At 50.5% G+C, this 12,585-nt stretch overlaps 1 protein-coding gene across 2 annotated transcripts in view; it reads right to left on the bottom strand.

Annotated features, from left to right (window-relative positions):
• The window catches only part of PDZRN3 (PDZ domain containing ring finger 3), a 247,387-nt gene extending 237,984 nt beyond the window's left edge, over positions 1-9,403 (bottom strand). For both annotated transcript variants that reach the window (XM_012532345.3, XM_049715557.1), the window contains exon 1: positions 8,552-9,403. In XM_012532345.3, coding sequence (XP_012387799.1) covers positions 8,552-9,274 — 723 coding nt within the window. In that variant the 5' untranslated portion in view covers positions 9,275-9,403. The remainder of the gene's footprint in view (positions 1-8,551) is intronic.
• Positions 9,404-12,585: the final 3,182 nt, after the last annotated feature.

Raw genomic sequence — 12,585 nt, 5'->3', positions numbered from 1 at the left:
GAATGGGGATGCCTTCTCTCCCCGCACCAAGATGTTTCTGTCCTCTTCGTTGGTCAAACTATGTTTTTAATGAGGAAGCAGCTTGGACCAAGCCCTCCCTGTCATTCCAACTTCAGTTCTAAAAGAAGGGATTCTTGGAGGAAGAACAGAAGGGGGAAACTGTTCAAGTCCAAGACTGAAGGCAGTCGTGGGAATGACGGTTGAAAATGAATTGGAAACGGATGAGACAGTCCACTGAAGTATTAGCGGTGTTTATCTGTCACCAGAATAGGTGCAGAGAGGATGAAAAGAGACAAAGGGCAAGGGAAACTGGCAGAAAGGAGCAAAGGTATAGCGTTTATGGAGCTATAATATCTACAGAACGGGATATATTCACCCACGGCCAAAGATGTTTCTGAACCTAAGACATTAAGATTGTCAGCGCTGCCCTAGGCCAAGAATATACACATATTTAAAGCTGCTGCTATATTTAGATAACCTAAGAAATCCCTCAGTCTACTTCTCTGTTTCCATGAGTTTGATTTCAAGTCCGTATCTCTCATTTCTATCATCCGCTCATCTGCTTTTCTGGTGAACGCCCACAAGTGACGCTTTCACCAACATACGGACAAGAACAAACCGAATCAAGGTGCGGCAGCATTTTCACATTTCCACTTGACGGACTACAAGGTGATTTCAGTTTCTGAAATGGGATCATCCAACTACCCAACCTGGAGCATTTTCTTGTCCAAATCGGCAACAAAGCAGAGGCTACCCAGCTGCGAAGTCCTACATTGTCACTTACAGGAAGGTGGGAGCTTGGCCTGGCCCATCCCTCTTTACCTTTGTTAACTGCGGTTGGACGACTATAAATTCAAGTAAACACACAGTAACCTCATCTTATTCGCGCCTTTGGCCTCCTCCTTTACACCTTAGCTCAGAGCTGCTACCCAGATGCAGTGAACTTGACTTGAATATCCCTCTCTCACAAACTTTCCAGCGCTGACAAGCAGTCAGAGAAGAGAAAGACAGAGATTCTGGTCACCCAAGGGCATTCCATGGCTTGCAACGAGCCCGTAATCCTTCGAGTAAAAATCCCTTTCCTTCTTCTCTATGAAACCATCTCCAATTTCTAATGTTTCCTCAGTGATTTACTTGAAGAACATCCCTAAACCTATAGGTACTGAATAAACATTCACTTAATAAATGTTCAACAAATGCTTGGTAAGCCTTACTGTGCACATGGCGTTCATCATCTAACCCTAATGCCAGTCCTATCAGCATTACCCCATTTTGGAGATGAGGCAATTAAGGCTTAGAGGAGGTTAGAAGATCCTCCCAGAGATGCTGAACAACAAGGCAGAAGGAGCACAGGAGCCCGGCTGTCACCAACTCCAGGGTCTGATACTCATCACAGGACAGCTCAGTTCAGGGTACCCTGGAGCTGCTGGTGACACATCCAACCCTGACCCACAACCTTAAAGCGGCTTCACCCCCTTCCTGATCCACGTGCAGCAAAGACAGAGGGCACCTGACAACAGCTTCCAGCAAAATTCTAGGGCTGACCCCTCTGCCCAGGAATCATTTCTGCACACCCGTCCCCCTCTGCCAGGGTAAAGGCTCACCCAACCACCCCTCCTGGAGAAGGGGCTGCTGCAGGGCCCACGTGCACACAGGCTGCACGCGGCTCCGCCCCTTAGGCTCCCTGTAAACAGACATACGGGATAGGGGAGAAAGATGGACGCTCGGGTCCATCTGTTAGTTATTTCTTTACAAGGGTAATCATTATGTTACACCACTTCCCTTTCTTATTGGAACAGGCTTATTAGAACACCATTAGTCTGGGGGGACAGAGGTGACCCGCGGCTAAAAGGCTTCGCTGAGCAAAGAACAGCAAGACGTGTTGTTTTCAAAGGCACAAGTGGGTGTCTGACTGATCCAGGGGTGAAAGCCGCTCAAGTTCCCCTTTGCACCCAGCGGTGCCTATCGCAGCGCCTGAAACGCAGTGTGTAAGCATGTGAGGAGCTGGACTGAAAGAACACATTTGGGAGCATTTCATTTACTTCCTACCATCAACCACTCTTTAACTCACTAGGTTCGAAATTAAGGAGATGAGGCGTGATTCCATCCAGGACAACACCTCTTTTCTCTTCTTTTTCTTCCCTTTCCCTTTCCTTCCCTCCCTTCCTTCTTTCCTTTCCTTCCTTCCTTCCTCTCTTTCTTCCTCTAACTCTCTTTTACAGGCAGAACCTGTTTTGTTTTATACTGCATGTATACTTTCAGAACTCTGAAAACAAGAATTACAGCGTGGGGTGAACACACCTCATCACCATGGACCAGAAGCCATCAGACCAACTAAACGGAGCCAGAAAATGATGCTGGGAAAGCTGTTTAATCTTTGGAGGCTCTCTTTTTCCATCTGTAATACGAAGGGCAATGGGCTGTGGGTACTAACCTCACAGAGTCTTCCTGAAGATGCACCCACATCTCTAACCTGCACAGTGCTTGCACCTATAGTAACAGTCCTTTGGAAACCCTGTATGAGACTTTGGAGGGGACTCTGCCTCAGGAGAAAATACTGTTCTTATTTTGGTAACAGCCTGGAGTCGAGTGCTGAGTTCAAATCTCAGCTCTACACTTAGAATCTGTGTAACTTCTGGCCTTAACCTAGCTGTTTGATAATGTTTTACAATCCTCCTCTCTTACCAAATGAATAAGATGGGGAAGCTAATGTGTGTACATACACAATGTACCCTAAGTGTACAGCACCCAGTTAAACTCAACGAATGTTACTTCCTTTCCTTTTAAGCTCCTTAGTCTACAGCCAACACAAAACCACCTTATAAATAGATTCTCTCACATCAAGTATTTTTACAGAGGAGCAAACATCATTTGTGAACTCAGAAAGAATCACTTACAGATAAACGGCAACAGAGTTCCCAATTCAAATTATTCAGTTATGATCATTCAAGCCAGTGTAGCTGGGTAACATATTTGTAAGCCAAATCCTAATTTTCTTTATAAATCACTGAAATGAAATGGACACAACAACCCACAATTCCTTTAGCTGAACTGGGCTGTTCTGTAAGATACACCATGGAATGGCCACTTGCTGACACTTTTCAGACACAGAAAAGACACTGAACTATGAACATTCTAATAGATACATTTCCAACTGTGTGGACATCTGGAACACCTTTTCATACAATTGTCTATTAGATTCACTTATCTCCAGGAGTTCTGAAATGGACAAAATCGTTTCTGGGATTTGGGAGTTTACACAAATGGATCTGGGGAAACAAAAGCATACCTCCCACAAGCCTGGAAACAATTTTGTTAACTTGCAGGTCACGGAAAAACTCGTTCTTTTTTAAGAGTGCGCTAACAAGCTCACTCTTGGTTAGCAATCTGAAAAGTTTCGAGGGCTGACAAGACAGCCCCTTGGATCTTGAATTTATTCACTGAACAAAGACATATCGAGAGTTCACAGGGTACACGGTAATCGAACTGGTGCCGGAATACGCAGCCCTGAAGAACACACACATGGTCCTTCCTTTATTGTCCTTCACAGACAATGAACAGCTCTTCCCATTATTCACTTACAGCTGTGATGAAGGCCATGCAGGCAGAGCACCAAGGTGAGAGTCTCAGGGCACCAGACCTAGTCTGTGAGGTCAGAGAGGGCTTCCCACCGGCAGTGATGCTTGAGCTGGGATGGGAAGGATAGAAAGGTTATCTAGTCAGGGGCAAACCCTAAGTGCTGACAGAAAGGCAGGGGCTAGAAGGGGAGAGTTGGAAAACTTGCCAGTTACCTAACAATGAGCAACTGGAAAGACTATTCCAAGGAGAAAAAGGAGCAAGTGCAAAGGCCCAGGGGCAAGAAGGAGCTCAGGGACATATTCACGGACCTGCCAGAAGCCAGTGAACCTGGGAAGAGAGACTAAAGGGGAGAAGAGTACAGGCAGGTGGAGGCCAGCAGGACCCAGAGTGTGCTTGGCCTTATATCCACCCAAGAGGAACTCAAGGCAGAGCAGGGTTGAAAGAAGAGTGACATCAGATTTCCATTTCTAAGAAATGATTCCCAGCTCGAGGTAACTGGAGGGGAGCAGGAAAATACATAGAGGGAGCAGCTGTGATCTAGGCAAGAGATTATGCGGGTTGAGACCAAGGATGATTTTTGTCCCACAGGGAACAAGGGCAGTGTCTGGAGCTATCTGTAACTGTCACGACGTGAGGCATGCTTCTGACATCTAGTAGGTAGAGGCCAGGGATGCCGCTACACATCCCATAATGCACACACTACCTTCCCCACAACACACACACAACCAAGAATTATTCACCCCAAGATTCTAATAGTGCTGAGGTCAGGACACCCTGGTTTGGACCAAGGTCATCTTCTGATGGGACTGGAGAGCAATGAACAGATTCAAGAAGTGTTTAGGAGGTATAATCCACCTGATTTAATGACAGACTGGAAGTAGGGCTACAAGAGCAGAAGCTATCAAGGCTGGGTCTCAAGCTTCTCAACAATTCCAAGGAAAGTTACACGCAGAACTTCCTCTTTCCCAGAAAGCCAAACAAGTTTTTTGCTGTGGAATGCCTTTGTTCTTAGAATCAGGTGGACAAGTCAGGGTAGGAAACTGAGGCTGGGAGCCCAACTCTTTAACATCCTCAAGCATAGCATCACCAAGTCTGTTGTAGCCCGGATGAGGCTTCAGACTGGTTCAAGAAGCCTTTCTGGACCATGTTACCTATCATATAACTGCTAGGCAGTCTGGGTTTTAGAACTTCACCCTGGTCTTTCAAAAAACGTTCAGGGGGCTTCCCTGGTGGCGCAGTGGTTGAGAGTCTGCCTGCCGATGCAGGGGACGTGGGTTCGTGCCCCGGTCCGGGAGGATCCCACGTGCCACGGAGCGGCTGGGCCCGTGAGCCATGGCCGCTGAGCCTGCGCGTCCGGAGCCTGTGCTCTGCAACGGGAGAGGCCACGGCAGTGAGAGGCCCGCGTACCGCAAAAAAAAAAAAAAAAAAAAAGTTCAGGAAGGGATGTTCAGACGATGATCAGTAAAATCATAACTGTGTGAAGACCAACATGTGTTGATCTATATCTGTACTTGAGCCCACACTCCTTGTCTCGCTGAGTAGCTACCTAAAATGTGATAGGTGGCCCAGCATGAGCTGGTAGCTTGTTAGAAACGCAGAACCTCACGCCCCATACCAGCCCTGTTGGATCAGCATCTCTAAGGGTAAGAATGTGCGATTGAACAAGCTTTCCAGGTGATCCCAATCGTGTGAAGGTTTGCGAAGACCTGTTCCAGCTCACCTTGTAGGGCAGGAGAAACAATGCCTAAGTAGGTCCAAACCCTAAATGCTCAGCTGGTATCAAAAGTCCGAAACCTTATATTATTTAAATAATGCCAGATCATTTTATGGAACAAGTTCTAGGCCTTGAAGAAAGGGTATGGAAAAATCTTCTGAGTCTTTCTTATCTACTTCAGCTTGTAACAGAGAGGTAAATGATAGGACTTTTAAAAAAAAATAATAAAAGTGTTGTGCATGCGAGTTTCCAAGCAATATAAATCCTTCTGCTTTTTAGAAGAGAATAAACAGTACCCAGCAGGAGCAGGGAGTCTGGCCAATGAAATAAACAAGTTCTTAAACAGCTTGCAGTGGGAGGGGTCCCTCTGGCAGGCGCTGGAAAGCAGAAGCTTTCCACAAGGGCCACTGAGGGTTAACCAAAAGGCAAAAGGAGCGAGCTTCCCCCTAAGGCCTGGGCTGGGACCAGCCAGGGTCTGAGGCCAGAAAAATGAACTAGTGCAGCTTTGAGGCCAGGCCATTCTTGGCTGTCCTCAGGCCCAGCAATGAGGTCCATAAAAGTCCCAAGCAGCGCTCCAACTCCAGAAGGAAACTCTCTCTGTAAGCTCAAAAAGCAACATCTTGTCCCTAAGCTTAATGCCCTGATGAGCCAACTGACTCACCCAACAGAGCTTCAAAAACTTGCACAGTTTTGATTCAAGTATCATATTTTTGATTCCGAGACGGAGTTTACCCAAACACTCCAGAAAGAAAACAGAAAGGCAAGAAGAAATAATAAACTAGCTTCACAATGAATGATGTATAAACTCTGGGGCAGTGAATGGCTTATTTATAAATAAGCATCACTTAAAACTATGCAGGAAGTCCAGATGACAGCATAAACAGGAGAAACTCCGGAAACTCCTTCACCCCAAACCCGGCGCCTGCTTGAAGACCCAGCTTTGCCCCTTGCTTTGGTGACTCGCAAGCTCACGCCAGTCTTTTGTACGCCTGTGCGGTCCTGGGTGAGCCTCAGAGCTGTAAATATTTGCCCTTCGCCCAGAGCCGGCCAGCTGCTGAGGCTGCTGCTGACAGACAGGCCAGGGGCCAGGATGGGGTGGAGGTGGGGAGGGGGGAGTCGGAAAACTGGCAGACCGGGTGTGCGCTGTGGAAGAGGGGGCTGGGCGAGGGCAGGGAGAGGCAAAGCACACAAGCAGACACAGGCCCCTGGGGGCCCCTCAGGCAAATACATTCCCCAGAATGGCAGCGGCAATGGCCCACGTCCCTCCCCAGCTGGTGAAAATGTGGCCTTTGCAGTCAGGGAAATCTTGGTTCTCATCTTGTGACTGTGCCCCACTCAGAGTACAGGTGACGACACATGGAGACATTTCTGGTTGTCGCCACTGGGCAGGGGGCGGTGCTACTGGTAGCCAGTGGGTAGAGGCTAGGGATGCAGCTCAACATTTAACAATGCGAGCTTCTCTGGCGGCGCAGTGGCTGAGAATCTGCCTGCTGATGCAGGGGACACGGGTTCGAGCCCTGGTCTGGGAGGATCCCACATGCCGCGGAGCAACTGGGCCCGTGAGCCACAACTACTGAGCCTGCGTGTCTGGAGCCTGTGCTCCGCAACAAGAGAGGCCGCGATAGCGAGAGGCCCGCACACCGCGATGAAGAGTGGCCCCCGCCTGCCACAACTAGAGAAAGCCCTCACACAGAAACGAAGATGCAACACAGCAAAAATTAATTAATTAATAAAAACTCCTACCCCCAACATCAAAATATATATATATATATTTTTTTTTTTTTTTTTTGACAATGCACGGGACGGCCTCCCATAACAAAGAATTTTGGGGCCCAAAATGTCAAAACACCCCAAGGTGGACAACTGAGGTAGAACCTGAATGCCAGCTCCGAACGAGTTCTATGACCTGAGCCCGCTTTCTCATCTCAGAGAATTAAATACGGAATGCCTCCGAAGTGCTTTGCCACAGTCTCTGGTACATAATAAACCCTCAGTAAATGGCACCTGTGGTTACACTGGGAGGCAACACGATAGTGCTCACGAACTTGGTCACCTGTGGGTTCAGAAACCAATTCCGGCACCTAGAAGCTGTGACTCAGGCATCTGACCGCGCCTCACTGGTCCTGAGTTTTCCTCACCTACAGAACGAGAAGCAAGGTGCCTCCCTTACTTGATTACAAAGGAAACAGCTGAGAAGCAGAAGTGCTTAGAACGGGGCCTGGAGCAAAGCAAGCCTCCAGTAGTGGTGGCTGTTATAATTTCACCAACTCCCAGCACAAGGGGATGGCTTACAAGGGGAGGAGGTTAAAGATAAGTGCAGGGGATACTTGCTGAGCGTTGACTTTCCACCAGGCACCGTGCTAGATCCTTTTCACATGTTCTCTCCCTGAAGGGGGTAAACAAGCTATTTTACATTTAGGGAAATGGAGGCACCTGGAGGTTAAGCCGCAACATGACTCAGCTGTTTAGCCAAGAGCCCAGATTCGAGAACAGTTCTGATTCCAGAGGCCTCACTGTCAATTATTACTTTGTATTTGGTGGTGGTCCCTTTACTGCTTTGTGGAATTCTTTCAATCCCTGGAGGAATACTACAGAAGGGGCCTGTCTGTGTTTCACCCCCCGTGTCACATCTCTAGGGCCACACTTTCCAACTTGAGGGAGCGTGAGCTGCTAGCTCAAGGTCAGCCGGCTAGTTGGCAGCAAAGCCCACGTCGGAATCCAGCTATTACTCCAGAGGCCTCTCTGGCAGCCTTCTTAACTTAATCTACACGGGCTGGGGGCTCCTTTTATTCTTTCTGGAGCTCCTGAGAGTGCATGGATATAGCTCACGCCTGTGTCAGTATCTTATCCTGTGGGTCACGTGTACAGGAGCCATGTTTCCCAACCTCCAAAGAGGCTAAGCGACTTCCCCAAGATCACCCAGCTGGTCTGCAGCACAGCCTTTGCACACTTCTGACTCCGGAGCCACACTCATTCTTACTCTGCGCTGGTCGCGGATTCCTTTGAGTCTTTCCAGAACCCCTGAAGCTGCTGGAGCTATACTTCACCCTGAGTCTAATCTGTCAAAGGACCACAGTTCCCAAGTTTAGACCGACTCCCCGACCTTGCTCACGGTGATCTATCTGGCAAGCAGTGTCGGAAGAGGGAGGCAGAGATGCTCCCGGGCAGCTCCCGGGACCCCAGTGCCCAAAGGGACTGGGAGGCGCCCCGGGGACCCAGGAGCCCGGCAGGGGGTCGGGGCGGGCGGCGGGTGCCTACCTTGCCGCCGGGCGGCGTGGCCACGCAGCGGCTGAGCGAGTCGAGGCGTGCGCTGTACTCGGTGAACTTCTTCTGGTAGCGCAGAGCGGTCATCTGCAGCTCCAGCTGGGCGGCGGCCAGCTGTGCCACCAGCGACTTCTCGCGCTTGCCCGCGCGCAGCGCCTCCTTCTTGAGCGCCTTGTGCAGCGCGCCCAGGCGGGCCTGCAGTGCGCCGTTGTGCGCCCGCAGGGCCCGCGCGCAGCAGTGGCCGCCGGCGCGCTGCTCGCCGTGCGTCAGGGGCAGCCCGCAGCCCTCCTGGCAGCGGCCCACCGGCCGCGCGTCGCACGCGTCGCGCATGTGCGCCTCCACGTCGCGCCGCAGCAGCACCTGGCCGCAGCCCGCGTGGCGGCAGCGAGCGGGCGCGAAGTCGCAGCGCTCGAGGTGCTCGGGCAGCTGTTGCAGCTTGACCACCCGGCCGCAGCCGCGCGCCGCATGCGCGCACTTGATGTCGAGCTTGAGGATGAGGCGCTTGAGCGGCAGGACGTGGTTGAGCTCCTTGGCCGAGAGGCGACCGCGGCAGCGCGCCGGGCAGCTGCCCTCCTGCACCACCCAGGGCAGCACGCAGCCGGCGCAAAAGACGTGGCCGCACGGCGTGGTCAGCGGGTCCTCCAGGACCTTGTGGCACAGCGCGCACTTCAGGTCCGGGTCCACGTCGCCGTCGAAGCGGTCCAGCTCGAAGCCCATGGTGGCGGCCGGGGCCCGGGGTCGCCGCCGGGCGGCCGGCCGCCCCCTCCTTCCCTGCGAGGCAGCCGAGACGCGCCGGCTGCGCCGCCCGCTCTCTCGCTGGCTCTCCCCGGACTGAGCCTAATTGCTCCAGACTTCCTCGGAAAATGCCCGAGGAACAGAACTCCTCAGCCGTATTTGCGCGAGCGCGTGCGCACGCACATCCTACCTCGGCTGCCTCCCGCCCGCCCCCTGCAAAAGGGAGGAGGACGGGTGGCGAAGGAGGGTAGGAAGACCCAGAGGCTCGCCAAGGAGACTGGCCCGCCCAGGACGCCAGCCTGAGCCTTTCTCTCCGGAAACTCCACTCCGCTCTCTTGCAGTTTTCGCTATGGGAGACAAAATGCCAGCCGAGAAAAGCTCACTAGGTTAGGCGCAGAGGGTGCTGCTGTCGCCCAGACGAGTTTTCCTGGAGCCCCTTCCGGGCCAGATCACGACTTTTTACTCCCCTCCCCTGCCTCCTCTTTTTGTGGCTGATTACAGAGAGCGAAAAATATCGCGGGGCCCGCTATCTCAGCATTTACGGTCTTTATTTATTTATTTCATTCCGGGGAAAGTTACAGAGCCTGCGGGACGCTCCTGCAACTACAGGTCCCACCAGAGGTTCAGCGGACCCGGAGGTTTGCCAGGCCAAGGTTTCCAGAAGCAGAGGGCGAATCTACGAGGGCCAGTTTTCGGGGACGAGAGCTGCTCGCCGGCTGCCAGCGTGGGAGAAGCTGCCGGGCTGGCTCCGTTCACTTCACCGAATACCTCTGAAGTGTCTGCACTAAAGTGTGGCTTGCACTGTGCTGGGCCCTGATAAATCGGTCCCCTTAAAAATCATCAGTACAATATTGTAAGAGAGCGTCGTACTTAAAACTTATTTTCCCCCATTACAAAAGAAGTAACGCTGGTCTTACAGCGTTAAAAACCGCACAAGTGTAGAACTTGGAGAAGTTCCCCATAATCACCCCCACAATCATGCGAACTGCGTTCCTTTCAGTTTTGTTTTTTTTCCTATGTATGCACTTTGTTATATTTCCATTCTCCAGTTGAGGAAATTCAGGCTGAGAGAAGGCAAAAAATAAAATACTCTTGAAGGCCCCGGAGAGCAGTCTTTCTCAAATTTTAATGTGGATGCAGATTCTGATCCGGTGGGTGTGGGGTGGAGTCTGAGAATCTCCTTGTCATAAGAGCCTCCACCTGGTGCCGATGCTATTATTCAATGGATTTCCACCTGATTGGGAAGTGGCCACCCATGAAGCTGGACTTTTTTCTTCTGCTGGAGGGTAGCTTCAAGCAGGGCAGTTCTCAGCAACAGTCCTGAGTGTTGAAGAAATACTTTGGGATTCCAACCTAGGTGATCAGTTCATAGCATCACCCGTGGATTTCCTGTTTTGTTTTCTGTTTTTTCCCTCTCCCCTGGCTCTCGATGGCTGAGAGACATCCGGCCAACATTGGCAAGAAAGAAAAATCAAGCTATGGCATTCTCATTTGGAATGTGCTGCTAGATCCCGAAGAATGAAGCGGGAAAGTTGCATCTCTGTGTTTAGTGTGGCTCTGGGGTCTGGAAAGTGGGATGACAGCACCCATTTTGTCTAATTGCTCTTACTTCTCTCCTTTATGTGGCTGCGAAAGCCCCATGACCTTCACTACTTAACTGTTTCACCAGGGTGAAAGGGTTGTGTTGATGTCCACAAGGATTACTTGTTTTGAACCGACCTTTAGAAAGTTGTCACTGGGCTTCCCTGGTGGCGCAGTGGTTGGGAGTCCGCCTGCCGATGCAGGGGACACGGGTTCGTGCCCCGGTCCGGGAGGATCCCACATGCCGCGGAGCGGCTGGTTCCATGAGCCATGGCCGCTGAGCCTGTGCGTCCGTCCGGAGCCTGTGCTCCGCAACGGGAGGGGCCACAGCGGTGAGAGGCCCGCGTGCCGCAAAAAAAAAAAAAAAAGTTGTCACTGATTAGATTTCTCAGTGCCTTCCTGAGGTCACTGGACAGTGTGCTTTCATCAGTGTTGGTTGCATTTGTTGTCTATTTGTGGTAGGGGCTTTCGTTTAATTGCTTAAATCGATTAATGCATTCCTTTGCAAGTTCTCGAGGTGGAATGTAATTGGCCTTTGTTCAGATAAGCATGTTCCAGAAATCCTCCTTCAGTGTATTTATTAAGCTGCTCACAGGTTCTCAGATAATGGGTAAGAAACACATTCTTTCATCAAAGGTGTGTGGGCCTGTCAGTTTCACAAGGTGGGCTAGTGTCAACAGGGTGATAATCTTCAAACCAAACTGGTTTTGAGAAACAACGAAAGCGCATCATACACCATAAATGGGAAATGACTGCTTACTTTGGGTGTAGGCTTCTCTGCAGACTTGTTCCCCCCCATCCCCACCCTGTTGCCAAATGAGAGGCTGTTGATGAAATGCTACAGCTGAGGCCACAGAAAAGCTATAGCAGACTGTGGACTGGCCTCTTTCGGCACAAGAAAAAGAAAAGTCTGTCTAAACCATCCTCGCTGGTTAATTTTAGAAGCAAAATTCTTGGAGGTCAGAAAGAAAAAAAAAAAGACTCCTAGAATGTCAGAGTTGGCAGATCCTGCATACTATTTAGTGGCTGAATTTAATAGGGGAATTGAGAACCAGAAAGGTTAAAAGAAAGACCAGTTTAAGGACAAGTTTTCTCAGTTCTGCTTTCAGTCAAGTAATAGTTTGTCCTGTGCGTTGTAGGATGTTCAGCAGCATCTCTGGTTAGATGCCGGTGGTTACCTTCCCCGCCCCCTGCAGTGGTATCAACCAGACATTGCCAGTGTCCTCGGGAGGTGAAACTGCACTGGGTTGAGGCTGAGAACCACTGGTTTGGGGCAGCCTTTCATTCGTTGCTAACGTCAGACAGTGCTGGCAGCCCGTGTCCTCTGCTGGCTGTGGAATGACCTAATGAATGCAGCATAGTGAGAGAGGTGTTACCTTGAAAAGTTGGGGCACCACAGTAATACACATGAATACAAATGGTAGGAAGCTAAACGTTTGGTGTGGCAAGTCATCTGAGAAAACTAGCTGGTTGTTCTGACATGGATTAGATACTTACTCAGGTGTCTCAGAAGCAGCCGAATGTTGATGAAGGGATGATTCGTGGTGGACAAGAGCATCAGTCCCTTTGCAAATGATTCTTACGGCTTCCGCCATCTCTGCCATCAACGCTTCCTTTTACGGTCCGATTCTGCACTTTCTAAACAAGGCGTGGTCCCAAGCCTAACAAAAATTCAATATTCCCTGTCACTCCGATTTAGATTCTGTTCTTGA

This window comes from Orcinus orca, chromosome 10, assembly GCF_937001465.1.
Source record: "Orcinus orca chromosome 10, mOrcOrc1.1, whole genome shotgun sequence".
Taxonomy (NCBI): domain Eukaryota; kingdom Metazoa; phylum Chordata; class Mammalia; order Artiodactyla; family Delphinidae; genus Orcinus; species Orcinus orca.
The sequence above is the reverse complement of the archived record's forward strand: the minus strand, read 5'-3'. Positions and strand labels throughout refer to the sequence as shown.